The 26,838-nt window shown below is 48.2% G+C and overlaps 1 protein-coding gene across 4 annotated transcripts in view; it reads left to right on the top strand.

Moving 5' to 3' along the window:
- The window catches only part of SLC4A4 (solute carrier family 4 member 4), a 139,993-nt gene that overhangs the window by 28,692 nt on the left and 84,463 nt on the right, over positions 1 to 26,838 (top strand). For 3 of the 4 annotated variants that reach the window (XM_050320454.1, XM_050320457.1, XM_050320455.1), the window contains exon 3: positions 19,564 to 19,637. In XM_050320454.1, the coding sequence (XP_050176411.1) occupies positions 19,564 to 19,637 (74 nt within the window). Of the gene's footprint in view, positions 1 to 1,299; positions 1,437 to 19,563; positions 19,638 to 26,838 lie in introns of those variants that run through there. The other variant, XM_050320456.1, reaches the window with a different exon arrangement.

The raw sequence follows: 26,838 nt of genomic DNA on the forward strand, positions 1-26,838 counted from the left end.
GGGAGAGGAGGAATTCAGCAGGGCCATCCTTCTGCAGTGCTCTCAACTCCACTCTGCAAGTGCTGTGGCTTCTGTTGCTGCTGCTTTTTTGCCTGGCCAATGGATTGCATGTTATTCCCTAGTACAGAGTTTGGACAGGTGACAAAAGTGGAACTTGGTAGCGAGGAGCAGCCGAAGAGGCAGTTGCCTGTGGTAATCCTAAACCTCACCGAAGAAGGGGAGTTTTCCTCCTACAGTGCTACAATAGCCTCCTTTGTTCCCCTGAGAGTCCGTGTCCTTCCTGTGATGGACTGCTGTTCTGCCATGTTCCTTGTGAGCTGTTCACAGAGCTCCGGGCTTTAAAAATATTTTATGGATCTCGTCACCTTGGCCTGGACAGTCAAGCTGAGGGCAGGAGCCACAGCTGACTGACTGAACAAGATGTGGAATATTGGCACTGCTGCTCTCATCCAACACCAGTCTGGAGGGAACAGTTGGAAGGGTGATTACTGTCCACAGAAGTGTGTGTGTAGGAGAGAGAGGAAGAACTAGGACTAGATTGGTGAACAAGGTGAGCCTTGCCATGCTGGAAGCTATGGAGAAGCGACATGTAAGGTATTATTTCCTTGGAAAATTATCATGAACTGACCGAATGATGGTTTCTACATTTTCCCTGCGTTTTTTTGTTGTTGTTCTTGTTAGGGGTGTTTTTATGTTTTTGTTTGTTTGCATTTTGTTTAGGTGGTTTTTTTTTCCTCAGTGCCGTGTCCTTTACGACCCAGATGCGCCCTGGGTCGTGCGTTCCCAGTGGCAGGGATCCCGCCGCGGGAGCGGGACACGCTCCCAGCTCCCCGGGGCTGTGTCCCGGGGTGCCACCCTCCCCGGTCCCAGGGGAACGCATCCCCCGTCGCCGGGTGGAGTGGCACCTCCCGGCCTGAGGCACAGGGTGGCCGCGGCCAGGCGCATTCACAGCCGGCGGGGCGGTCTGGCTGCCGCCCCTGCCCTCCATCTCCGGCCGCGGGGCTCCGCACCTGCCCCGGCGCGCCCGGAGCGCGGGGCTCGGGGCGGGGAGCCGCAGCCCCGGCCCGCAGACTCCTCCTCCGGGCTCCCCGCCCCAGGCCCCGTGACGCCGAGCGGCGGCCGGGGATGGGATGGGACGGGACGGGCTGGGATGGGAGCGGGCAAGGGGACGGCCGAGCCCGCCGGCGGCTTTAAATGCGGGCCGGGCCGGCGCCGCCAGCACAGCCGCGCCGCTCGCTCGGGCTGCCGCGGGCGCTCACCCGCACGGACACGGACACGGACTCGGACTCGGACACGGAGAGGCAGGTGTAGGGCCGTCGCCATGCCCCGCTGAGCCCGCCCGCCGCGCCCCCGCAACCCCCGCCCGCCGCCCCGGCTGCCCCGCAGCCGCCGCCCGCCGCCAAGCTGGAGGAACGCCGCAAGCCCGAGCCCCGGAGGTGAGCGAACGGGAGCAGCGGGGGGCAGCGCCGGGACACGCTTTTTTCTCTCCTCGTTCTCTTCCTCCGTGACCGGCTCAGCTGGAGCCAACTTTAGAAACCTTTCACGGTGTTTGAAAACTTTTTTTTTTTGCGGTTTCGGTTCATCTTTAGCGGGTTGTCAGCAGCCGCCGGGTCGAGGGGATCCTCGTCGCTCCCACGGTTTCAGTTTTCCACCTGGTGTATGGCCGTACGGGGTGTTTTATTATCCAAAACCAGCTTCTTGCTGCTTGTTTGCCCTTTTGGTGCTTCCTGTGGAGCGCTGCCATGCAGAGCGAGAGCGCGCGGGGGAAATGAAGATTTAACCATCTTTGGGCTTGGGTTTTTTTTTTCCTTTTTTTTTTCCTTTTTTTTTTCCCACAACGTTAGTTATTAATGTATTTCTCCTGCCTTAGGAGCGCACTCCTTCAGCACTCGCGTTCAGGAGGAGCCGGTGCACTCGGATGTGCCGAGAGCTCCCAGGGCGTGGGAAAAGGCTCTTCCAGGAGCGCGCGTGGCTCGGGGCGCGGCGGGAGCCTGCGGAGTCGTTCCGCAGAGCTGCTCCTCTCGGTGAAGTTGGGTGCTTAAGGAGCGAGGTTGGGCCCTGGGGCAGATCCGAGCAGGAGCAGCTCCGTCGGAGAGCTGCTCCGCGTACTAAATATAGGGACTTGTGCCTTTTGTGTCAGAGAGATGCAGTTACTCTGCATCTAAATGTGACTTGGTGCGTGTGCTGCCGCCTGCTTAGGGGCTTTGTTCTTCTGGTTATCCCTGTAATGGGCCTGTTTTCCATTTAAAAAAAAGAGAAACTTTGCTAGGTGAATTTAATAAAATGTGCAGAGTTGCATACTGTGTGTGGGACAGAATATGCTGCTAAGTGATAGGCTGCAGGGATATGCCTAGTTCTTATTTTGGTTGATATCAGTAGGAAATTGTGCCTGAAGAGGTACAGAGCCTTCCCTGACCAAAACTCCTTTAGGCACCCGAACCTCAGCCAGTATTTAATGCGAACCTTCATTTTATTGTTACAGTTTCCAGTCCTATGCAGGATGATTAAATGGGACTGTTTGCATCTCTGCTCGCTCAGAGCATGTACATGAGCTACATGTCCTAGTCTGTGCCCTTCCTTCCCTGGCCTGCCCTTCTGTGCTCACAGACCTTTCCTGGTGACTCTGGTGGTGTCAGAGGATGGGTTCAGTTTTGCAAAGCCTGGTTTCAGCTGGTGATTTTAGCTCTCAGTAACTTCACCTGCCTGTGAGGGTTGTTGGGATCCGAAGGGCGAATGTTAATGCAATCTGCTGCTTCATCATTTCCCCCCTGCTGCTGTCCTGACTTAAAAGCGGGATGAAAAGGAATTATGGATTTTTCTTTTTTCCTTCCCCCAGCTGTGGGGAGGAGGGATGAAGCTTTCATATGTGTGCACAGGGCATTCCTGACAAGGTAACACCCTGCGCTCATCCAGTCGGCTCCCAGCAAGGTCCCGCAGGATTCTGTGCAGCTCACAACTCTGCAGGGTTTTCCTTCAAACTTCCGTGTCATGATTTTAAATCTTGAAACTCCTCTGCAGCCAGAGAACAGCCTGGTGCTGTGTTGTGGTATTCCTTGCAGCAGGTTTTTAAAGGGAGCTTTAGAAATGCTGTGGGTGTGGGGCAAATACTTATGTTACTGATGTCTTACGCTGATAAGAATAAGATGAATTTGTGCACAAAGTGCAGTTCACAGGAAAACATCCCCGTGAGAATGGAAAATCTATAAGTCCCTTTGTTTTCAGATCTACCTGCTTATCAAAGAGGGTGAGGAAACCACTTGTGTCTCTGGCTGAAGGGTTTCTAATGCTGCCACCCTGGAGAGCCGTAATAAATAACGAGCTGGGAGGTGTTTTGGGCAAAGTAGTGAAGGAAAATTGCTGTGTGAGAGAGTACAGAGAGAAGTTTTCTTTATTTTTCTTCCAGTAAGTCTGCATAGTGATACTTGCTGTCAGAGTCAGAGGTGCTGTCCTGCCAGAGGGACATAAAGGCAAGGTGTTGCTTTGAGCAAAGACATACTGGAGGAAATAGGTGTTTTTGGAGTTGGATGCCCAAAAAAGGACCCTGTGGGCACAGCAAGGGATGCTCCTGTGTGCCTACATGCCACATGTTAGTGTGGATTTGCTGAACACCTCATTTTTATTTTTTAAATTAAATGTTTATATTTTATGTCATGACACGCATCCTTATCAAAATACTGTCACTTTTACTGGTTCTGCACTCCGCTCCTTCCTGTGGGTTGGGAGCACCAGAGGACTTGGAAGGAGGGTTTGAAGACGCCTGGCTGCAAGCAGCGTTCACGGCGCTCTGACTCCGGTGCTGCGGCACCGGCCGGTCCCTCAGTGCTGGTAAAAGTGCCTTCATGGCCTCAGCGCTGGAGCATCCTCGTCACGCTCCAGCGCCCTGCCTCGCACGTATTTTCTGTGTGCATTAGGTTTAGAATGGGAACTCTTGCTCTGAGCAAATTAAAAGGGGTTCTGATAACTCCTCGTTCCAAGTCAATTAGCTGCTTCCGGCTTCAAATCCACTTAGAAGGCTTGGAAGGGGGAGTGCTCTTTGAAAAGCCAGTAATAGCAGTTTACGGTTAATATTGATAAAGGAGCGCGCCTCCGTGTCATTGTGCTGCGTCTGGTGGAAGGAGAGCTTCTCTTTTGTGCTCCTGCTAAACAGCAGGACTTGGATGGGGAAGCAAAGGTCTTTCTCTTAACTCAGTTAAGAAAGCTTGGTTCCCTGTGTGGCTTGAAATGAAAATAGAGCCATAAAACGGTCAAGGTTGCAGGAATTCCCACAACCGCTCAAAACAAGGCTTCTGCCCCCCTGCCCTTGAAGTTTGGGTCGCTGCAGCATCTCGTTTCTCCTGAGTTTGCTCTGGGTTGTGTGCAGTTTGTGGCAGGAATGCTTTTTATTGCCTTTGGACGGTGTCGGAGACAATTACAGCGCCCGTAATTGGGTGATAAAGCAGTGTGTGGTGTAAGGAAAAAGCTGCAGAACTCCTGTTTCTCAATGGCCTAATTACATTAACTGAAGAGATGAAAATGTCTTTGAATTGCTGTCCCGCAATTAGGAGCTTTTCACATAAGGAAGGTTTGAAGTTGCCACAGGGACTGTCAGTGGGGTGAAGTTGCCTGGAGTTTTACAGGAGAAATTAGAAAATCAAAGAAGCCCACATCTCAGTTCTTGGCCTTCAGTTTGGTTTGGAACTGTGGATTTCTGCCCAAACTGAGTGGTGTAAATCTGTACTGTTGGAGTGCAGCTCAGCCTCCTGAGTACAGCAGGGGAAATTGCAAACAGCCCTGTTTTTATCTGACTTTCTATCCAGACGAATCAGAAGAAATGATTCAGTGTCACCAATATCAGAAACATTTGACTGTGTGGTTCAAATGAACTTTCAGCATCTGTATTCCAGAAACATGTGCTGTTAGCAGAGCTCATCCTGCTGCCAAAGTAAAACAGAAACTGAAGGGGGATTTAAAGAAGAGGTATTGTTTATATACATAAATGTGTGTCTGATCTGTATATTTACTATCCTTGTAAGGAAATCCTTTTAACTGGGAAGGAGAATTTTCCAAGTCCTGGTGTTTCAAATCCTAGCTGTATTATATTACTACATTTATAGGGGAACAGGATCATATTTCTCTTTTGCTACTATATATGATTGGTAAATACTTTGTATTAGATCTGTCTTGAAATAAGCCTTAATTGTCTTTCCATAAGTATTGATCCGTACAGCTGGTGTCTCAAAGCGAGTTGCAAACCTGAAGGTGGTGGTGGTGGGAATTGTTTGAATGACTTAAGACTGAGGATTACTCAGATCTCTTTATTGTCTTAGGAATTATAATTACAAAAATAACTTTGTTCAATTCTAACAATAATAATATATTATAATTAGTAATAACATATAGATAATACAGAACTGTGATGGGAATGGTACCTCTTCTTTTGGTCTCTGTGAAGTGACTGCTGCTCATCTGTGGAGTTAATGAAACAGACTGAAATTTGATGTGATTGTTCCCCAGGGGAGGTTGAATTTTACTTTCTTTTACAAGTTACCACAATGAGCTGGTGTTATGCAAGAAATCCTGGTGGGGTTTGCATGTGCAACAAATTGTTGGCTTTTTTCACTTAGGATTTATTCCTGTGGTGTCTTCTGTCTTTTTCTGCTACCGGTTTCTGAGCAAGACATGCAAAGGCCCTGATTTTGATGACTATGCAGATGTGTAATCTGAAGTCAAATACAACAACTGGAGTCTTGCATGTTAACTAATCATCTTTATTAAAATTTTCCTGTTTTCTTTATTTTGTGTAGTAGGCACCAAAACAGAACTTGTCTCTCTTTTGTGTGCAACTTGAAAATTTGGGTATTTTCCCCTCATTTTTTTAATAAGTTTTTACTTCATTTTAATCACCTCTTGAAGGTTTACTGATCTCATTTCAACTCTTAACCTTGAACAGAAGGTTGCAAAAGTTAACTGCTTTTATTGTACCTTCGACTGTGTAACACTTCAGACGCATTGTCAACCTTTCATCGTAAGCGCAAAGATCTTTCATCAAGGTTACTAAATATGAGAAGACTGTTTAGAATGAAGTTGGGAAATAGTTGCTCAGTAGCTCGAGGAAAAGTGACATTTGAGCATATTAAACCTGTGTGTTGCACTGGAATTGAAGTATATTTCTCATTTGTGGCAACTGGTCCTGCTCATTTTGCTTAGGTCTCAGAGTTGGCAAATGTGGTTATCTTGAAGTGGATTTTACCTGTTTTTGTTAAATTCGCCTAGTCTGAGCTCACTTCCCGGGGTGACAGTTTGTGCATTCAGCAGACACAGAGCGCAGCTCAGGACCGGCAGCCCCACTCAACAGAGCCTCCTGTGTGTCCTTCTAGGCAGGAACAATCATCAGCAGGGAAAAAGAGATGGTGCTTTGTTCTCTTGTGTCCCCAGTGAAGCCCCGTTCCAGAGCCTCAGTGGCACAGCAATCCAGCGTGTGGTGCCATGGGAGTATTCCACATCCATTGTTTAACATTTCGTGATCTCTTAGGTGAGCAGTAACCAGGTCTGAGGAGCGCTGCCCCAGGCGAAGTGTGAGTGTGGCGTTCCATGGAAGTGGTACTGGATGCCTTTGTAGCGCTGCTGGTGGAGTTTCAGTGCAGTGACACCTGTATCAGTGCAGAAGGGTTGCAAACGTGGAGCCACTGCCTTAGTGCCACAAAACACTTCAGCACAGGTAACTTCTGGCCTGGAGGCAGTTCAACCCATTGACCTTTAAGGCCGTGCTGGGGTGAGTCCTGCATGAGTAGTTCCACTGGCATGAATGGGAGAAACATGTGGTGAGATAGGACAGTGCATGGAGAGCATTGATCCAGTGGGGCCCGAGGGGTGTAGGGACAAAGTCTAGATTGCAGCCGTGAGCTGCTTGCAGGGTGGGGTTGGAAATCGATGGAAGACCAGTGCAAAGTCTTGAGTGCATCTTCGATAGGACCTTGAAGGGTGGTGTCAGAGAGAGGTTGCAGAATAGAATATTGATTTACAGTAGCATGTTTCAGTTGGAAGGTGCCTACAACCATCATCTCATCTGCCTGCCCATGTTGGCTTTTCGGTTGCCCCCTTGGCAGTGCTCTGAAGCTCAGCCTGAGAGCCTGCTAGCATGGAAGGAATGTGAGCAAGCCTGGGCTGGAGCGTGGGCTTAGGCCCGTGTTTCATCGACAAGGCAAGCCCAGGCGCCCTGCCTTGGTGATTGTGGGCATGGGGCTCCAGCCAAGGATGCTCTGACTGCTCAGCTTCATGGCTTATTCCGACTGGCAGTATAAATTAAAGGAGTGGGCACGTTACCGTGATTGTTTTCCTAGAGTTTAACCTGGGGTGGGCACTCTGGACCTGTGAACAAAACAGTAGGAATTGCTGCAAAAGAAAAACCTCCATATTTCCCAAGTTTTGTTTGGGTCACCTGTCTCTTTCCTTTGCCAGAGATACAATAACAAATTTTGTTGAAAGGGAATATGCTGCAAAACAACCCTGTGGAAACTCCGACTGTATCTTTCAGTGTCAGAATCCTCTCCAGAGACTGAATAAAGGGAGATCATGTCTCCTGCTTTTAAAATAATTACTCGAATTAAAGATCAAGCTAAAGAGCCCAGTTCACTGAACATTAGCAATACAACCTAATTTATTAAAAAGCATTGAAAAAACCAACTTAAGCTCATCGTGCTCAAAATATATCTCCCAGCAAATAATCTGGATGTCCCCTGAGCCTTCAGAAATGTGGGAGTGCAGAGATTCCTGTAAAAGTTTCTGTAAAAACTTTTCTACAGGTGAAGCCATCCGTCTTGAACCTGCTTCTGCCTTTTTAGTTCTAAATGATGAATGAGGCACCTTTGCATTAAGTGATCCCCGTCCAGTAATGCCTTGGGTTACCATCAGCTCAGTATTTTCCTGTGAGGGTTTGACTTGTGACTCAGTGAAGGTACCTGGGGTGTTTTGTGGAGGGGTCAGTACAGATCTGGATGTGACCCTTAACTTGTAATTCTCAGTAATATCTCTGAAGTCTTGAACTGTGATATCAGCCCAGCTTTTCTGGCTCTGTTCCCAGGCCAGTCATTCTGCTTAGCAATAAAAAAGTGCAAGATAACGGGTGCAGATAACTGGGATTTAATATTACTGTAGCCTATTTCCCGTTTACCTTTAAACAGCCGTGTTGCAACTGGGTGCTGGACATGAGGCTGTTCTTTGTTAGCTGGTGTGTCCACTCTGTGTGTGATTGCCAAACAGGTACAGCAGGGTCCAGTCACAGTGGTTACAGCCTGTATTTAAGAGAAGTGCCTGTATTTAAGAGAAGCTGTGGCCATGAGCTGGGTGGCCTGCCAGGGACACACCACGACTATCTGTCCTCTCTCCTGCTTTCTGAGGCCCCAAAGGCAGCTTTCTATCTGAACTTCTTTCAAATTGGCTGGAGTTGGCTGCTTTGGTACTCTCTTCTGGAATGGAGATTTGGAGTTGAAGATGCCCAGTGAAATTTGCGTGCACCAACTCGCGTAAGTACAGCACCCAGGAATACCGCTGGGAAGGATTTCTGCTGAGTCAGGGATGAATCGGAACAGCTACGAAGAGCCAGGAGATGACCACACTGGGCAGATGATGCTCCACGGCTGCTGACCGTGCATTGCCATCCCCAGACGTGCTGACTTGTTTTGTGGCCACACCTGAAATGCCAAACTGCAGAACTGCTTTTCATCTTTTATTTATTTATTTACTTTTTGAATCACTAGGTCAGCAAAACGTTTACTTGGCCCTGACAGCTTAAAAAGGGAGCGTGAAAATTGCTTTGTCCTGTTGTGCTTTTATGAATTATCTATTACCAAAGCAAACAAACTGTTTCAGACCTGTTATGGAAAGTTGTTTTCCTGAGTTTTTTTCCCAAAGAATGACTGTCTCCAGTGTCTTAGGCAGATGCATGGGAAAAAGAGGATGAAAGCAGACGGTGGGTGATTGACCCAAGCTTTGAGGTGCTCCAGGGTGACCTCATGCACAACCCCTGATGCTCCAAGGTGGCCAGATGCTTTGCGATGAACCTCCTCCAGCATGGACTTACCCTTCGGGGTGTCCTGCTCCTGCAGGACTCATCCACAGATCACAGCCCATGGACTCAAGTTCCCAGTGGAGTGCCAGCCTGCCCAGTTCAGCAGCCGTGCCCTGGCCCCGGGCCCACGCGGGCGCGTTGTCGTTGCTGTTATCAGAAGGTTCCCAGGCCCGGCACAGCCAGATGATAAGCAGCACGGGTGAGCACCGAAAGCAAAAGCGGCCCCTGACGAACTCTAGGTGCCAGCACACAGATGCCCACAGCAAGCACAGAGCCTGCTGATTGATGACCATGGGGCAATTACAGCTATAAAGACCATCTAGCACATTCCAATCAAATCTGCTGTTATTTTGAACCCTTCATGCCCCTCATTGGGCACAAAAATGACTGTCCTGGTTTAACCCCAGCCAGCAACCAAGCGCTGCTGCTCACTCCCAGGGCAGGAACTGGAGCTGTACCCCAGACAAACCAGCACAGTGTGTTAATATCAACTTTTGGTTCCTGAAGATGCCTTTGAGTTTATAGTTCCTAAAACAGAAGTAGCAACTCTTGCTCTATACAGAGTTTCTGAAGAAGAGCAAAGAGAATGAGGGAGCTATAAAGTCATTTTTATGCATCTTGCTTGTGTTAAAACACCATGACTTGAAACCCTCATGGGTAGAGGGCTGAGTTGCAGAGGAACCTGGGAAATCTGAAGAGAACATTTGAAGGATGTCTGGAAAGTTCATGTTTATGGACTAGTGCTCTGGAGTCGGAAGGAGCCAGTTGCCATACCGGGAGAGGAGCTCATTCCAGTGACAAATGCTTGAGTGGCTGCAGAGGGACCTCAGTACCCTTCCTGTGGAAAAGGGAGATGCAAGCGGTCTTACATTTTAGTTTGTTTCTCTCCAGAAGAATGATTTCTTTCAAAGTCCTTTCCTTGAGTGGATGAAGTTTTCCAGACCTTGTCTGAAAGAAATACCGATGCTAAAATCTCATTTTCTCTTTCCATGCAGAAATCTGCTTGGTGTTCTGTCCAAGCTCATTAGTCATTACACCAGTGCTTAGGTTACTTTGGAGGACCCAGACCTCCTGTTTTGGAGGAATTGTTCTTCCATGGCGGTGGGTCACAAGGAAGGAGTTCACAAGAATTAGCTGTGAACACTTTCTGGCATGAAGTTACTTTTCAGCTCTTGGGCTGTTGTTTTCTTTGCAGTCTTGTTTTAGGCTGATATGAGTAAGTCTATTTTGAGCTGCCCTTAAATGGATGTCACGTAGAGGACGGTCTTGTTAAAACTTGGGAGCTGCCTGCTCAGCACTTGGGTTCTGCGCTCTTGGCTGTGGTTGGAGGATACAGCAAATCCAGCTTTAGGGCACTGAGAACCGAACTTAGATCACGACTCTCCCATGAAGCAAAATACCAGCCCAGCAGCAAACACATTTTGCTGGTGAGGTGAGTTGAACATTTCTAAATGCATTGCCTTTATGCAGGACCATGTGTTGTCTGCTCATACCACTCTGCTTTTATGCTTCATCATGTTCCTCACGTTTGAGCTGGTGTCCTGGTGAAGGAACCCGTATTGCTCCGTCCGCTGACTAATGCGGCGAGAACGCAATCATGTGCCCCTGCCTGCTCTGGGCCAGCCTCTGATTAGTGACTAATTGGTCTGCAGGACCGACTGTAAAGATCACGGGCTGGGGCTGCTCCTCACTGGCATCACCCCTCGAAGGTGAGGTGACGAGTGGGTCACCGTGGCACGCTGCTGTCACGAGCTGAGCGCATGGACGGGCAAGAGGCACCCGCAGGTGGTGCTCTGCTCCGTGCTCCAGCGACCTGCTCCCTGGAAGTTTACAACATCCCCCTTTGCCTTCTCTGCAGACGCTGCCAAGGGTGGGACTGTGTGGATGAGCGCTCTGTGGGCTGGTGGCTGTGGCAGTGAGACTCTCTCAGACTATCTATTATCCCAGTGGCTGCTGGTGCTCTTTAACAGCAGTTTCCTACCAACCTGCCTCTCCAGTATTATGATGTGAAATTTTGAGGAGTGAAAGTTTTCCTGCCTGTGGGTGCAAGTCTGGTTAGCAATAGCCAGGGACCACACATATGTGGTGTTGTCACAACAGCCCGGTCACAGCACAGCAGATGCTCTCCTGGAGCAGGATCTGTGGCCACACAGAAGGCAGTTGTCACTTGCAGCCGTGTTTGTGCTGAGTGATCCTCGTGGGTGTCACTCGTGAGGGACCAGCATCCCTTGGGCTCTGTGGCTTGTGTAATCAGTGTTTTGCTGAGCACTTGGCTCTCCTGGGAGACAGAACAGCTCCCCGGGTCTGTGATGCTGTGGGCTGTGACTGGAGCCTAAATTGGTGGAAGTGATGAAATTCTTTATTTCAGTTTAGTCTCAGATGGCTTTAAAATAACTTGGGTTTGCATTTCTCTCCCTTTTCTCCTCTCTGGAAGTATTGTTTCTTCATCTTCAGTAAACTTCCACTGGCTTGTGGTTTTGTGGGGTTTTTTATTATATTTTTGTTTCTTGCTGTGTTTTTTTTTTTTTTTTTTGGTGGGTGTGTTTTTTGTTTTTGTTTGTTTGTGGGTTTGGGTTTTTTTGTTTGTTTTTGGTTTTTGATTGGGTTTTTTGGTGGTGTTTGTTTTTTTTTTTTTTCCTTCCCAGTGCAGCCAGTGGAGGCAAGAAGGGCATTTAGTTTGAAAGTTGGCTGTTTGCATTTCTGGCTCTCAGGTCTGCATTAGTTTTGAGTGACTATTATTAAATTAACGTTTGATGCATTCACCGGGACTGATGCCAGTGACCTTCCTCAGCAGAGATTTTGTCTTGTCACCCCAAGGAACCGTCACTATAAAGGTCTTCCAGATGAGCAGTTGGCACCCAAGTGAGGATGAGGTCAAAAGCCCACTGGTTTTCTTGCTTGTCTTATATTTTTGGAGAAGTTCTTTCCTCTGCCTGACTCACGTGTGTGTGCTGGCATTTGGTTTTGGTAGGTGTACCCTTCTGGTTTAGTTTTACATCTGTGTGCTCTGATCACACCCCTGTGGATGTGAGCTCAAGCGGTATCATGCCCCATCTTACTCTGGAGTAATTGCTCCAGCTTGGAAATATTGCAGATTTTCTGGAGACTGCCATCTAGTAACCAGGTAAAGTTGGCAGGATTTGGTGATAAGCGCACTTGGAGAATTTCCTGCTTGTGGAAGTGGTGGAGCAGTTTCCTGAAATCATCCCTGTTTAAAAATATCCTTTCTGCTGGATTATGTTTTTGAAACCAGCATATCGTGAAACCACGTCAGAACGCTTAGAATGGGATCAGAAATGCTGCGCCTGCACTCTGGGAAGTGCTGAGGGTGCATTAGCTCCCTTGGCTGCTTCACATATGTCCAGAATGTTTTATACAACAGGCTCTCCGCCTCTGCCAGCCGAGCTTTGTGCTGGATCAGGCCTTGCCTGTCCTCCTCACAGCAGGAAGCCGGCACACTCTCTGTACTCGGGTTACCGTCGGTGGTCCAGAGCTTTGCGATGCTTTTAGAGTGACTCCAGCATCTCGGAGGTGACTGGGGAGGTGATGGTGGGACAAGGTGCAGCTCTAGGAGTGGAGCATTTCAAAGTCAGAAGCCTGAGGGAAGGGAAAAGCTCCAAACTGTAATTACAGAAGTGAAATTAAGCTATGAGCTGACCTGACACATTTTGTGGGGAGTGCTGGGGGTGATCACTGGGGAGAACTTTCTCCCCCAAAGCAGTCCGAGGGGAGGACAGGTGTGGGAGCTGCTTGCTGGGAAGCCGGGATTGAGCGTACAGGATTGTTTTCCCTGGAGAAAAGCAGCCCTGGGTGAGTGGTGCCAGTGGTGCGCTGCCCCACCCCGCATTGTACACACTGCCTGTTCCTTTGCTCAGTGGGAAATGGACTTAAACCCAGCACCTCCCATTCCAGATAACCTCGTTCTTCTACAGGCAGGACTGAGCTCTAACATCCTCATTTATAGGTGGGAATCTACCTCAGGCCAGGCTTCCCAATCCTTGCTTTTGGAGACTCTGGGTGGGCAACACATGGTAGATGCTGGGAAAAATTCCCACAGTTGCTGTTTCTTTGTCCAGGTTTCTACATAGGTGTATCCTGTTCTGTACTCTGAAAGTTATGTGCTGAGGTGATGTCAGATACACGCTTGCAATGGTTCCTGGTCCTAGGACACAACACACTTAGGCACAGATTCCCTGAGAAGAGCTCTTAACACCAGGCTGGAACAAGGAGCTGCTGCTTTATAAACCAGGACTGGTTTCAGACAGACACACGGTCAAGTAAGAAGTGGCCTCCAAGGCATAAAACTGTAACAAAAATGTTGCAGGACGTGACATTGTCACGGTAATAAATAGCAAAAAATAGATCAGATGACCACAGGGTGACTTGAAATAATAATTTTTAGGAAAAATCCACTACTGCTTGTGGGTATAAAACCTGACATTCTGCCTGTAGAGAAAGCTTTTTTTTTTTTTTTATCATTTCTGTTTCATACTTTGCAGAAAATTAAGCTATGAAAAATGTCTGGTTTATGTTATCCTCAAACAGATATATTCATAATATTTGCAGTCTGAAATCACTTCTTCCTGTGGATTCATCTCATTTGATTCCATCTCACAAAGCTCCTGCGGAAGCGCAAGCCAGAATTCCTTTCAGAGTGTCTCTGTACCTTTTCCTGGCTGTAGCTTTGTGAAATGTAGCAGATGGATGTGGGATGTGGCAGGAGCCAGGTGCTCAGCAGCAGAGATTCACCCCATCCCGCTGGAGAGGGGCTTGCACTGAGATTGCCAAATGAAGCTGGAGTGCAGTACAACCTTCTCTTTGCTGAGTCTTCAGTTCCAGGAAATGAAAACAAAGAGGCAGCTGACTTTATCAGCTTCTATAGAGTTATGTCATTTTATGGTAAGTAATCTAAACATAATGAAACAAAGGCTTCAACTGTTACACCTGCCTCGGCATCCAGTGCCAGCGTTCTCCCTGTATTTCCCCGTGTTTTGATATTGTTACTTTATTGTTTGTGCACAAGAAAACTGCAACTTCATTCACTCCTAATTGCTTTTCCCAGGAGCTACTTCATTTTTGGAACGTATCCAACTTGCAAAGTTCTTGCAAAGTTGTCAGGGATTAAAATTGAAATCCAAATGATAGAACTGATTTTGTCAACACAAATGCAAATGATTCTTACCTCCCTTTCAGGGAAGGTGCTCTCTTGGGCTTCACCTATGAGTTGAGATAAACCTTTAGAGTTCTTGACGTTCCAGTCTGTAGGAGTTTTTGAAAACAAGATTTAGTCAAGAACTGAGAGTCATATTTAAATCCTGTCATGGGACTTAATTTCAATCCCTGAGAACACCTCTGTAGAGGGAAACATTTCACCTAATGAGGTGACTTAATTGGGAATTTATTTGGTGTATAAATATTGCAGTGCATGTTCTTTGTGCAGGAAGCAGCGGGTTCTGTCCTGCTCTGTTCGGGGTGAGTACATGTAGCCTTTTGCTGAGAAAGCTTGTAAATAAATGCTGCTTTAGAGCTGACGGGAAAATGCGTCCAAGATAAATTTGGCAACGTGTTCCAAAAGTGCATCAACGAGGCCATGCTGAGTATAGTCAGAAGCTCATTTTTTCTGTGTGATAGAGCCCATATGCAAGTATGTGAGAAAACCAAAACACATCAGGGCCCTAAAACGGAACGGGTTGCATTAGGTCTGTTTATTCAAGCATTTGCGTATGGGCTGTGAGAGCATCAGCTGGGACCAAGTCTCCTTCCTGGTTTCCTGTTTACTTGGCCACTACAATTGCAGTATCCAAATGCTTCACAGGTTTGCAGAGAAAAGGAATAGTGGTATCTCTGTCTCTGTGCAGCCCACTGACAGAAGCAGCCTGTTTGGCTGGCTGGCTCATTCCCTTTGGGATGCACACTCGGCATCTAACCTGGGTGGCTTGGTGAGAGCACCTGCTGTCACTGATGGGAAAGCCTTTGGTGGCTCTTCTCCCTGCTCAGGTCCAGGTGCCTCTCCAGACACTGTCCAGACACTCCAGGTCTGGCCAGTGGTTCTGCTGGTGTCTCTGTAGTTGCAGGTTGGATGTTATTGCTTGTCACAAGTAGTGTTGGTTCCGCCTGTGGGGAGCAGTGTGGGGCTGTGGGTGTTCCTTCCTGGAACAATCTCCCCTTTTGTGTTTGGGAGCTACCTGGTGAGGGGGAGCAGTTTGTGTGTGGATTCAGGAGTAATCCGTGTGGGATTTGGCACCTGCCAAACAGCTCAGCCCATGATGCCCAGTGCGCTCTCTGCTTGGGTTTGTCTTTTCTCCCCCAGCATCCCCATCCACGTACTCCCACTCCACTTTGTGCACAGCAGTTTTCCGAGGAAAAAAATCTGGACGGGTCAGTGGTGCCGGGCTCTGTCAAGCAGTCGAGGGTGGTTGATCCTGCACACGCAGGAGGAGGATCCTATTTACCTTTGCCTTTCCCAGGAGTGTGAACAGCTTCCCCACGGCTGCTGGGCAGAGCTGTGGCACAGGAGCTGCTCTGTGACTTAATGTGATTTTCGCACGGCTCTGCATTACGCTGCTTCAATTACGGAACTGGCTCCGTTTCTTTTTCCTCGTGCAGTCCGGAGTTTGCTGCAGTTTCTTCCTGATTGCAAAAGCCATTGGAAATGGGCAGAATCGTAAAAGCTTATCAGCGAGCAGTAACTCTCCCCTCGTGCTCCCCAGCTCTGTTAGGCGTTTATTCACTCCAGCGAGTTGTAACTCAGTGCAACAACTCGTGTTGCCACATCAGCCCTTCTCTATTTACACCAAACACCACTTTCCCTCTCTCCTGCCCTCAATCCCCGAGTTCCGCGGCTCCGGAGCTGTGCAGCCGGGCGGTGGCAGCACTCCATCTCCCGGGGGAGCTGGGGCTGGCCTCGAGTAGCACTGGGAACAGGAACTCCGAGGTTACTTGCTGCTTGGAAAATGCCTTGCAAGTGTTTGGTGCTGCAGCGCAGAGACCTGTGGAAAGATTTCCTGATGTGATGAGCAAAACAGATGCTGGCAGATGAGCGCAGCCATTAGGAAGTCCAGGATCCCTGTTAGTACTAAGCTGGTCTTGTTCTTTCTGAGTAGTCTGCTGGGATATTTCTGTGAGCTGTATCTGCTGGTGCTCTGCAGATTCGAGTTGCTGCAGTGCCGGGTAGGCCGTGTGTGACTCTCGTTCAAACCCTATTGACACATAACATCATGTCTAAAAATATTTGGCACCAATCTAATCGCTGGCCCGGAGAGGCCAATTACTCAAGCAGCTCGTGTTTTTTCACTGGAGTGTATTCTGTCAGATCTAGACCCTGAAAATAGAAACCCAGTGTTTTTTTGATTATTTTTTTTTTTTTAGGTTTGTTTGCAAAATGTTGCAGTAGCAGTCACGAGGATGTGAATCTAGATGAGAAGTGCCTGAATGTCCCTTTGCTTACAACAAGGAGCTGGTAAAACAGGCTTAACTGAAGGCACACCTCCTTTCAGAGGCCCTAAAATTATTTTCACCCTTTTTTCTCTCTCTATCTCCTTCCATGGGAGGGTCACAATACCTGCTCTTGCTGAGGTACTTCACTGACAGGACTCTGTCAGTTTTCCCCTGAACACCCAACTGAAGATTTTCTTGCAGTTTCATATGATTTTTTTTTTTTTTAAAGTTTCTGCAATTCCCTTTTCATCATGTTGGAAAAATTCCAGGGGGGCTGAAACAGTTTCCCCATGCAAATTGGTAAAGGATGTTTTCTTGCTAGATTTTGGCCTGCCAGAAATGCTGTGTTAATCTGAGAAGGGCAGAAAAGACCAAGTCAAGGAGGGTGACGCTTGGAGTCTAATCACCAAACTCCTGCGGATTAGAGCCGGGGCGCCGAGCCAAGGCAACCCAAGCTCTATTCCTGGCCCTTTAAAACCCCCCAGCTCCTTTGGATCCGTGTTTCAGGGAAAGCACCAGCCTTGCAGTGTGTCCTAAGCAGTTTTCCAACCCTCTAGGGATAGAAAGCATGGCTGTTAAATGTGATAAACCCATTCCAGGTGCCATTCCTGGGAATGAGGGGGCCATTCCCGCTGCTGTGGGTGCTCAGTGCCTGGCAGGGTGACACCAGGAGGATGCTCTGCTGTTGTGGGCTGGTTGAGCAGACATTTCACCGAGGGGATGGCACCTGTGAACTCTCAGCACCGTATCCCTCACAGGCAGTGGAAGTTGCTTCCTTTCTTTCCCTTTTCCCCCTCTACCAGACTGTAGCTTCTCAACTGCCCCATGCCTGGGCTGATGCTGCCTGTGACAGAGGAGCTGCCCTGGGGACACGGTGTTTGGGAGGGCTGTAGGATACACAGGTGCCTAACACACCTGCATGCATGTCCATTCTCAGGGAGCAGGGGTGAATCCCAGGGTAAGAACAGACTTTATATGGGAATAAAGCGCCTGCGGTTTGTGTTGGGTCTGGAAATCCAGTCCCATCTGTTCCAGATGTTTCCAGTTGTGTTTATAGCAAGCTGCTACTGTGCTACTTTGTGGGGAAAAAAATAAAACAGAAAAAAAAATATTGGGTTGTGCCTTCACAACCGTTGTGAACAGGCAAGGGCATCCATGGAATATGTTCCCTTTTGTTGCCTCAGAAAAGATGCATAAATAGTCTTGAATAATTGAGTGAGGAGCTGGAGCTTTCAGGGGAGGCTGATGTGTGCCTGAGTGCTGGCTTGGCGTGCTGTACTGGCAGGGAGCACGTCCCACCCCTCCATGCCTGGCAGCAACTGCTTGGGGAATGGCACCTTTCCTAGCCCAGGGAAATTTCTGCTGGAAGTCCTCTGGCTTCTGGGATTCGGGCAGGAACAACCTGTGCAAAGAGGAGCTGGGTCTGGACTGGACCTAAACCTGGGGGCTGGTGCTCACATATATTTTTGGGTACGGTGCTTTATTATTCATTGCCATCCAATAATCCAAACGAAAAATGTGTATTTCCATAGGCTTTCTTAGTGGGTTTGAATCTGACCTAATTTTCTTCATTGTTTTTTTATCTGTGATATATTTGAGACTTATTTTTGGGAGTTCAGCTGCAGACCAAGAGCCAAGGATGAGGCCATGGGTGGGTTAGTAAAGGCACTTGGGGTGGAGGAAAACTTGGCAGAGATGGCACAGTGGCTGCTGAGCTCCTGCTCAGGAAATGGGACTCTGGTGCTTCCTTTTGTGACTGAGTTTTGGTTTTTATCTTTAATTTTTTACTTTCTATTCAGGTAGGTGTTGGCATGCAAGTTAGACACCCTAAGGCATTCTGATTTCTTGGTATTCATCCATTCAGGTTTTATAGTTGTGAATTTGAATATTTTCTTAAAATAATTGTAAAATTAAGTGTTTGCTGCTACTGCTCTTAGAGGATGTTGCATGGAAGCAGTATGGATGGGAAGAAGTTCTGAAGGCCTTGTCTCTTTCAGAATTGAATTTGTCTCTATTCCACCACAGGGATATAAAGAAAAGGTGTTTTATGTCTGGTTTTTGGTAGGAAAACAGATTACCATCCCAGTCCCAGTTGTACTCGCATACAAAGCTCCCCCAGCAACTGCCCAGCAGTGAGCAGCAAATGTGTGCTTAGCCTCTAAGGAGATTATTTAACACAGCTCCAATTTTTTTTTTAATTATTATTTTATTATTTTTGTATTTGCTTGTCAAGACTGGATTTGCAGATGTACCCTTGGAAAGTGGGCAGGGTCTGATTTGGTGGGGGAAACAGCAGCAGGAGCACTGGGCAGCGCTGCAGGAGCACAGCGATGACCGAGGCTGGAATTAGGAGTCTCTGTTGTCCACAGAAACAGATCAGAGGTGGAGGGAAAAAGGGAGGGGAAGGAAGGGCAACTACTAAAACCCTTCCCCAAATGGATGAATGAATGGGTGACACACATAAATGACTGCTGTGATGGTCTGACTTACTGTAGCTCGGTCTCGGGATAATCCTCATATGTCAGATTTCTGTAAGGCCAGCATGTGACACAAAGCTGGGCTCCCAGCAGACAAGTGTGCTGTGCTGGTATTAAGGGGCTGGCCGGAGCCGGGCTGTGCAGTGGAACGCGTGTCCGTGTGCAGGGTGCCTGCTTGCCTCCGCACTGCCTGCCAGGAGAGCTTGACAGGGAAGCTGGAACTCCACAAACTCTTGGCTATTGCATAGACAGCCCCCAACCTGCCTGCGTGTCTGTACTTTGTAGAAAAAAAGGGGGAAACCCCTCCCCCAACCCAAGAAACAGGAAAACCCCCAAAGACTTGTAGCTGGGATTACCTTGTTCACACCTGTCACCGCTGATGTCCTCTCAAGGTCAGAACTCGAGCTACGTGAGGCCAGCTTAGAGCAAACGCCATGTGAAAGGAGCTCTATGAAGGAACAGCAGGCACTGGAAGGAGGACGGGAGTGCCCACAGGAACATGAACAACAGCTTGCAAGTTAACCTGCCCAGGACCTGGGCTGGTTCGAACAGCTCCCTCCAGGAGAAGTCTGAGCATTCCTTTTTTCTTTTCTATTACTATAGGATGGAGGACGAGGCAGTACTGGATAGAGGGGCTTCCTTCCTTAAACATGTATGTGATGAAGAAGAAGTGGAAGGTAAGAGACTCGGACTGTTGGGGAGGAAGGGTGCCTTTGCTTTGCTGTTTGTGTGTAGGATGGGCAGAGAATCCTAAAACTGAGTGAAACACGAGTAAACTTGGTCGGGGCGGAAGTGGCTTTTTAGAGAAATCCCCCCTTTCAGTTCAGGAGCGAAGGTTGCCGCACGTTCTGGCACACACTGCCGCTGCCCCCAAAGTCCTGCTCGCCGTGCCCTGCTCAGGGGCTGTGAAACACCTGAGCTGTTTGCTTTGCTTCCCTCTGGGAACAGAGTTTGGGCAACACTTGCCTATCACTGCTGCCCTGGGGAATGCAGGAACACAGAGGCAGGTGGAGAAGCCGAGTGGAGAAAGCAGCAGAATTTGTACTGAGTGTTGGGGTGGGCGTTTGCCTGGGTTATCCTCTGAGCTCGGGAGGCATAAAGAAAAGGGTTTTCCCTTGAGGAAGAACTTTTTAACAGGGCAAACAGTTTCTTCGCTTTTTTAGGGAAAGAGCAGACTCCTTTGGAAGTGTTTTTGTTTTCTCTCTAAAAATGTTGTGAAATCTCAAAGGTGAAAGGAATGTAAAGGAGTTTACTTTGAGGTTGTTCCTGGAAAATTCTGAAGCTGACAGGAGTGAATTATTTGCAGCAAATTCTCTTTTTCTTATTTTCTGAGGATCAGTGACCATGGGCGTGATAAACTAGTGGGGGAAAAGGAAGGGAGCATCATAGGGTAGGACTCTACTAGAAAGGAAAGGATGTGACCTTGCAGCACTATCCTTCCCCTCCTGACTTGAAGATAAAATTTTATTCTAATTTCTTTATTTGTAAACAAATGCCTGTGGCTTTTAGGTTGAAAATGCTTTGAAAGGTGTAGGGTTACAGGCATGTCATTGTCACCGGTAATGGGCAGGAAAGGATCCAGCAGTAGGAGAGAAAATAATCTCCAAGAAGAGGAGTTAGAACACTTCCAGCAAACCAAGCCAGTCCTTTCCACGAAAAACCTGTTTTCTTGCTCTCTGGGATGAAGTAATCTGTGCTGAGTCGCTGTAAATCATCACGTTGTGTTTAATGAGGCCATTTGCTGTCTGCGGGGTCGGGTTTGTATTAGCCTTTTGCTGCTGGAATAATTGGCACTTTGGCACAGCAGAACCACTTGAGAGGGGAGAGAGGAAGAATATCTCTCATGTTTTATTGTCTTAAATGTTGCCACATGCTGCTGTGGTGTGTATTGCCCACGTGTGACACTGCAGGAATATAATCCAAGTGGTTGTTGGTGACGAGGAGTGTGGGAAGATCCTTTTGACTGTCTGCAGGGGCTGTGAAAAACTTGTGGTTAATGCAGCAGTGGTGTGTTTATATCCCACGTTCCAATGTGCATATCCTCATTTGGTTTAGTTGGGCTAAGAGACCAGTTGCATCTCACTGGGGGAAGGAGGAGAGGAGGCAAAACAAGTATTTCTGATTGCACACGACAGGCCTCTGGAGCTGGAGCTGCTTGGCTGAGCCTCTGGAGAGCCTCGGAGCTGTGTAGCCAGCTAATTCCCTGGAATGAATTGTAGACTCAGAGCGCTCTGGCTCGGAAGGGACCTTAAAGATCATCTGGTTGTCACCCCCTGCCATGGGCAGCGACACCTTCCACTATCCCAGGTTACTCCAAACCCCGTCCAAGCTGGCCTTGGACACTGCCAGGGATGGGGCAGCTACAGCTTCTCTGGGCAAACCTGTGCCAGGGCCTCCCCACCCTCACAGGGAATGAATTTCTTCTGTAATATCTAATCCAACCCTGCCCTCTGTCAGTTTAAGATCCAGTGGAAGGGCTAAAATGTCAGAGTACAGACCTTTGGCTGACACTTGGTGCAGATGCTTTTAAGTCCCTACTAGATTCCTGCACTGCCAGTGGGGTGTTTTCAAGGAGGAGAGCATCTGTCTGGAGGCCTGGAGCTGTGAGCTCCAAAGTGCCCTCCATTACTGCCCCACTTTCATGCTGTGGTTTCAACTTGCTGTGGTTTCAGCTTGCTGTTCTAAAAGGCTTTCAGGGGCTGCATCCTCTGTAGCAGGAGGTGACATCAAGGGGAATTGTTACCTTCAGGTGTGTGTTATATTTTTAGCGCCTACTTTCATGAGAAAGCAACATACATATCCTGAAATTGTTTGCCTCTCTTGCCTCGTCTTTCCATTCCTCTCCCAAGTATTTTTTTACTGTCAATATCGATTGAATTTCTTAGGAAGGCTCTTCATTCATTTAATTTCACTGATCTTGAGCTGAGAGACTGTTTTCTTTACCCTCTGTGAGGGAAAGGGGAGTTGTAACCTTTATCAGAAGAGAGCTGGTGGTGTAGTGATAGAGCAGTTGAACTTGGGGATTCCCTGGCTGCAGGAGTTTGCAGGAGAGAACAGGAAAGCTCTTCAGCAAAGCATTATAACATGCCTTGAAACCAGGCTGCCTTTGCTGCTTGTGAGTCTGTGATTCCAGACAGGTGAAGGCAGAATTTTGAAGTTGTCACCTGGAGCATTCCTCCTTGCCATGTTCTCTGGGACAAGGGAGGAACATGCCTTACTTGGTCAGTGATGCCCTCGGGTTATGCCTGTGGGAGGGAGATAGAAACTCTGAAGGACCACGTCACCCACTGATTTGATTATGTAAGGATGTGGGGGCGAGGGAAGGACTTGGCTTTTTAAGGAGTGGGGGGGGAAAGGGCATTTCTGGTCAGGAGGGTGTTGAAACATTCTCAGTGCGGGACAATTGCCAAGTAAACGTAACGTTAACAGAAACTGTACATACCTGACAGAAGTACTGCCCTGGGACTGCTCCCGGGGGGTTTAATGCCTCTCTCCGGTGGCACCTCAGCACGGTCCTACGCTGGAATGTGTCGCTGTGATATCAGCTGTTGACATTAGCAAATTACTCCCCTGCAGCCCCTCCCTGCTGCCTGTGTCGGCAGGAGGGCTCAGTGACTGGTTCCCTACACGTTAGTTAGGAGGAGCTGCTTTGCTGGAGGTGCCCAGAAACGTGACCTGGCGAGACAAGGGGTCTGCCCAGGTCTGGGGCAGAGTGCGGAAGGAAAGCAAGTGCCAGTCAGCTTTCCTGGGGGAAATGAGGAAGAGGCACTGCCCTGAGCCATGTGAGAGAACCCTTCCCATTCATTTCGAGCACTGCACGTTCCTTTCCTTGAAGGTAACGCGGTGCTGCTGCAATGCCACTGCGAGGAGTGCTGGTATGTGTGACATAAACACATTACTTAATAACCGATTTTGCAAGAGGGGAAAAGTAAAGCTCCACCTTATCCTCTGAGATAAGGTATTCTTGGCTCTCCAAGTGTAACTTCCCCCGGGCTCGCTGCCGCCCTGGTGGGGTGGAGGATGCTGGGTTTCAAGTCTGGCAGCTCCACTGCTGCAAAGCCCGAGGAGCACTCCAGTTCCACGTGTAGGAAACAGGGACCAGCGCACCTGTCCCACCCTCCAAATGATAGGCAAAGTAAAGGTTTCGATAGCATCTCTAAGATACCACTGCTGTAGGAGTGAATTCAGGAAAATATGCTACTAGTGGAAACTTTCTCTGGATCCTGTTATCATTGTGGGATTTACTGTTGTGCTGCTAACTCTGCAGAGAGGCTAAACCATGGATTTTGTAACAACATTCCATAACTACTTGTTCCATTTTAGCACTTTCCTCCTCCTTGCTTTCTGTTCTAGACCAGGTTGTGTCACTGCACTTTGCTGGTAGAAAGCTGTGTGATGCCATAAGCCCAAGATTAGTCCTTGATGGTTGGATCAATGAGGAGAGAGGTTAAAAGGGCAAAAACAACGGTGAATATCTTTACCTTTATTAGCAGCATGCAGACAATAGGAGAAATGAGCTGTATTTACCCACTTACTTGATTTCTTTTTCTCCTCTCATCCCCACTCTCAGTCTTTGATCCGTGACTGCGGGCAGTCCTCCTCCATTTTCAGAAATAACCACATGACCTGTTTCATATCAGAGTTTTTAATTGCTTCTGAAATAAATGTGATTAAAAAATCAATCAGGTAAAATCTGATCACGGGATGTACTTCATTAATATTCCTTGGTACCTTTAATTTATGTGTGGAGATAAACGAGGCTGTATTTTGCTTTGGTAAGGCTGAGTCAGGCTTTGCTCCTGCAAAAGCCAAACGCAGAGGACTCAGGCACTGCCTTTTTGCTCTCTTTCCATACAGCAGCTGGCACAACTTCCCGTGAGGGTGGGCAGGCCCTGGCACAGGTTTGCCCAGAGAAACTGTGGCTACCCCATCCCTGGCAGTGTCCAAGACCAGCTTGGACGAGGCTTGGAGCAACCTGGGCTAGTGGAAGGTGTCCCTGCCCCTGGCAGGGGATTGGAATGAGGTGATCTTAAAGGTCCCTTCCAACCCAAACCATACTGGAATTCTGTGAACTTGGGAATAGCAGGCTCAGGTTGGGACCTAATGCTGTTCCACACAGCTAGTGAAAACAAGATGGGTGGTTTGGATCTTCCCAACTTTGAAGCATCAGGAAGAAAGATTTCAGATTTTTAGATTTTTTTTTTTTTTTTTCTCTCCAGCTTTAATTCTCCATGGCACTTTGCAGGAGGCTGCTTACTTTTGGCAGTGTCCAGCAGGTCATTGCATGGGATACCATTCTGGTCACTGCTGCCAAGAATCAGCATTAGCTCTGGGGTTGCTGGGATGGGATGAGGAGGTGTTGATTCCTGCCCGCTCTGTGCTGGGTGAGAAAAGCTACAAGCTGAGTTCAGAGGGTGATAAAGTGACTTTACACAAGGCAGTGATAAGTTGGCTGTGCGGGCAGGAGAAATGGAGAGGAGCAGCTGAGTCAATAGCTGGCATGGTGGGCCCGTGGTGAGGGAGAGGTGGTGGTTTCTTTTCAGTGATGATAAATTTTGTGCCAACACATGCTCAGTGCGAGGTGAAGGAAGGTGTTTCCATACCATTCTGGCAGTGACTGACCTTTAGAGATGGTCAAGTGCAACCATTTAGAAACAGTCATCAGCTCTCTGACCTGGTAGTGAGACTGATTTTGGTGAGGATCTCACTTGACACCTTTCAGCCTTGGATGGGAACAACTCTCTCAGTCAGAATTTAAGTCCAGACTTGTTTGACTGCCTGCTCCCACCTTCCTCTGCCCAACAGCTCTTTTTTTTAAGGTACAGTAACACTGAGTATAACAGTTCACATGGAGATTGAAAAGCTGATACAGCCTTTGCTCAGTCGTCAGTTGTGAGCCCCAAATGTGCTGATGACTCCGGATTTTTCTGGGACATTTAAAATGAAAAGGTAACCCAAAAAGTGTTGAGGAGATCCAGTCATGTTGCCTGAGCTGGGGCTGGGTAACACAGGAGTGTCCTCCCTTCTCCTAGCAGAACTGCTGGTGCTGAGCTTAACCAGGGAACTGGTGCTAGGGCTGTAGCTTGTAGGCTGGTTCAGGCATCATCCCAGCCTTCCTGGGGTTCCTTCCCTTCCTTTCCTTCAGGTGATGTTCCTCATCTGGTTGCACAACACTGGGCAAACATAAGCAGAGGCTGAGAGGGGACAAAGGGAACTTGAGGCACTTCCTGAAGGAAGCGTGTGCTGCTGGAGAGGCGTCGGGACCCTCTGTGTTTGCATTCCTTCCTGGTGCCCTGCTGGCACCAGCTTGGCCTTCCGGGAAACCCGGCTCCGGCCTCCTTCTGTGGCACACGTGTTTAATTATGGCTGCAGCCTTGGAATCAAGGTTCGCTTGCAGGGGGCTGGTTTGAGGTTTTTCCCAGGGAATGGAGGCAGTGCTTGGATGCCTTAGTCATCATTCCACAGCTCTTTCTTCTCTTTAAGGGGGGTCTAAAATCCTACCTGCATCTGTGAACCTGATAGTGCCAAGGACAGCTTGGTACTCATTTACTCAGCCTTGGTCATTAATGAGATGGAAATACAGAAAATGAGGCCAAGATTTTCAGCCAAGATTGGTTATTTTGGGTGGTCATTTGGAGTGTTTCAGAAGGGGACAGCATTTTAAAAGATGCCAGAAAATCCAAAGGAACTATGCTTCTAAAGAGCTAAATCTAACAGTCCAGTACAGCTCCCCTCCCATGCCCTGTTCCCCAAAGCCTTGGGTTTTTAAAGTCTTCTCTGTCTTTCCATGGAAACCAAGTAGTCCAGGCCAGATTAGATCAGATCACAGCAGGACAGGTTCGGTGGCTTTTGTAACCTCTCACAGCTCCAAAGAAGAGAAAGAAAAGCAGCTTATGGGGTTGTGGGTAAGAGTCTCGCAAGGGCTTACATAAAGCTCAGGGAGAATACCCCCACCACATGTTCATTGTGCTGGCTGAACAATGCCCACCCCTTATTTCACTGCCACCCTCGTGACTGACTTTGCTCCTTCTACACAAGCAGAGTTTGTAGCACCTTCAGGAAGTCAGTTGAAGACCTCTTTTTTCATTTTGTTTTCATTTTCTTTTCCTGCTTAGCTACTCTTGACTTGACTTTATATGAGCTCTGTCTTTTAGAGCCATCTCGTTGCTCAGGGCTAGCTCCCCTTTTACACATTTCACTTGGAGCGGCCTCTGGATCTTGTTAGGAATCTGACAGGTCCAGTCTGGGTCATCCATCAGCTGTCTGGAGCAGAGGAGTGCAAGCTTTAGGCAGATGGCTGGGAAGGCTTCCCCTCTACTTAACCGTGATGGTGTTACATGGGAATCTTTTCAGGTCTCTTTACATGAAGATGGATCTGACCTTTTAAAGATATTAAAGTTCTAGAAGTCTGATGTTAACAGAAGAAGAAGAAAAACCAGTCTCCAATTCGCATGCTGTCTTCCTCTGCACAGCTCATTCCTTGCCCCTTGTAGGGATTTCAGTCAAGGACTGCATGTTAGGATGTGAAGTGCACTAATGCAAATATATAAAATGATCTTTGGATGAGTTCCTCCCTCGATTAACTGCATCTTCACTGCTGATGCAGGGTCCTCTCTTGAATCCTAGCCATGAATGTGGGGTTCTTTTGTCAGAGCTGGTAGACTTGAAAAGAATCCCTGTTGTTTTAATCTTGTCCCTTCTTCTCTCCTTTGTCCATGGCACAGTAGCTCAGGGTGGTCTCTCCTGAAGCCTCCTTTATATTTTGCCCTCTCTTGCCTTTCTCTCAGGGCAGGCTCCTCTCCTGATGGCATTTATCAGGCTGTGAAGCCCCTGCTCAACCTTATGGTGGTTGTTTCTCTTGCCTGATGGATTCATACT

This window comes from Myiozetetes cayanensis, unplaced genomic scaffold (genome assembly GCF_022539395.1).
Source record: "Myiozetetes cayanensis isolate MyiCay16 unplaced genomic scaffold, myiCay2020 scf24, whole genome shotgun sequence".
Lineage (NCBI taxonomy): Eukaryota > Metazoa > Chordata > Aves > Passeriformes > Tyrannidae > Myiozetetes > Myiozetetes cayanensis.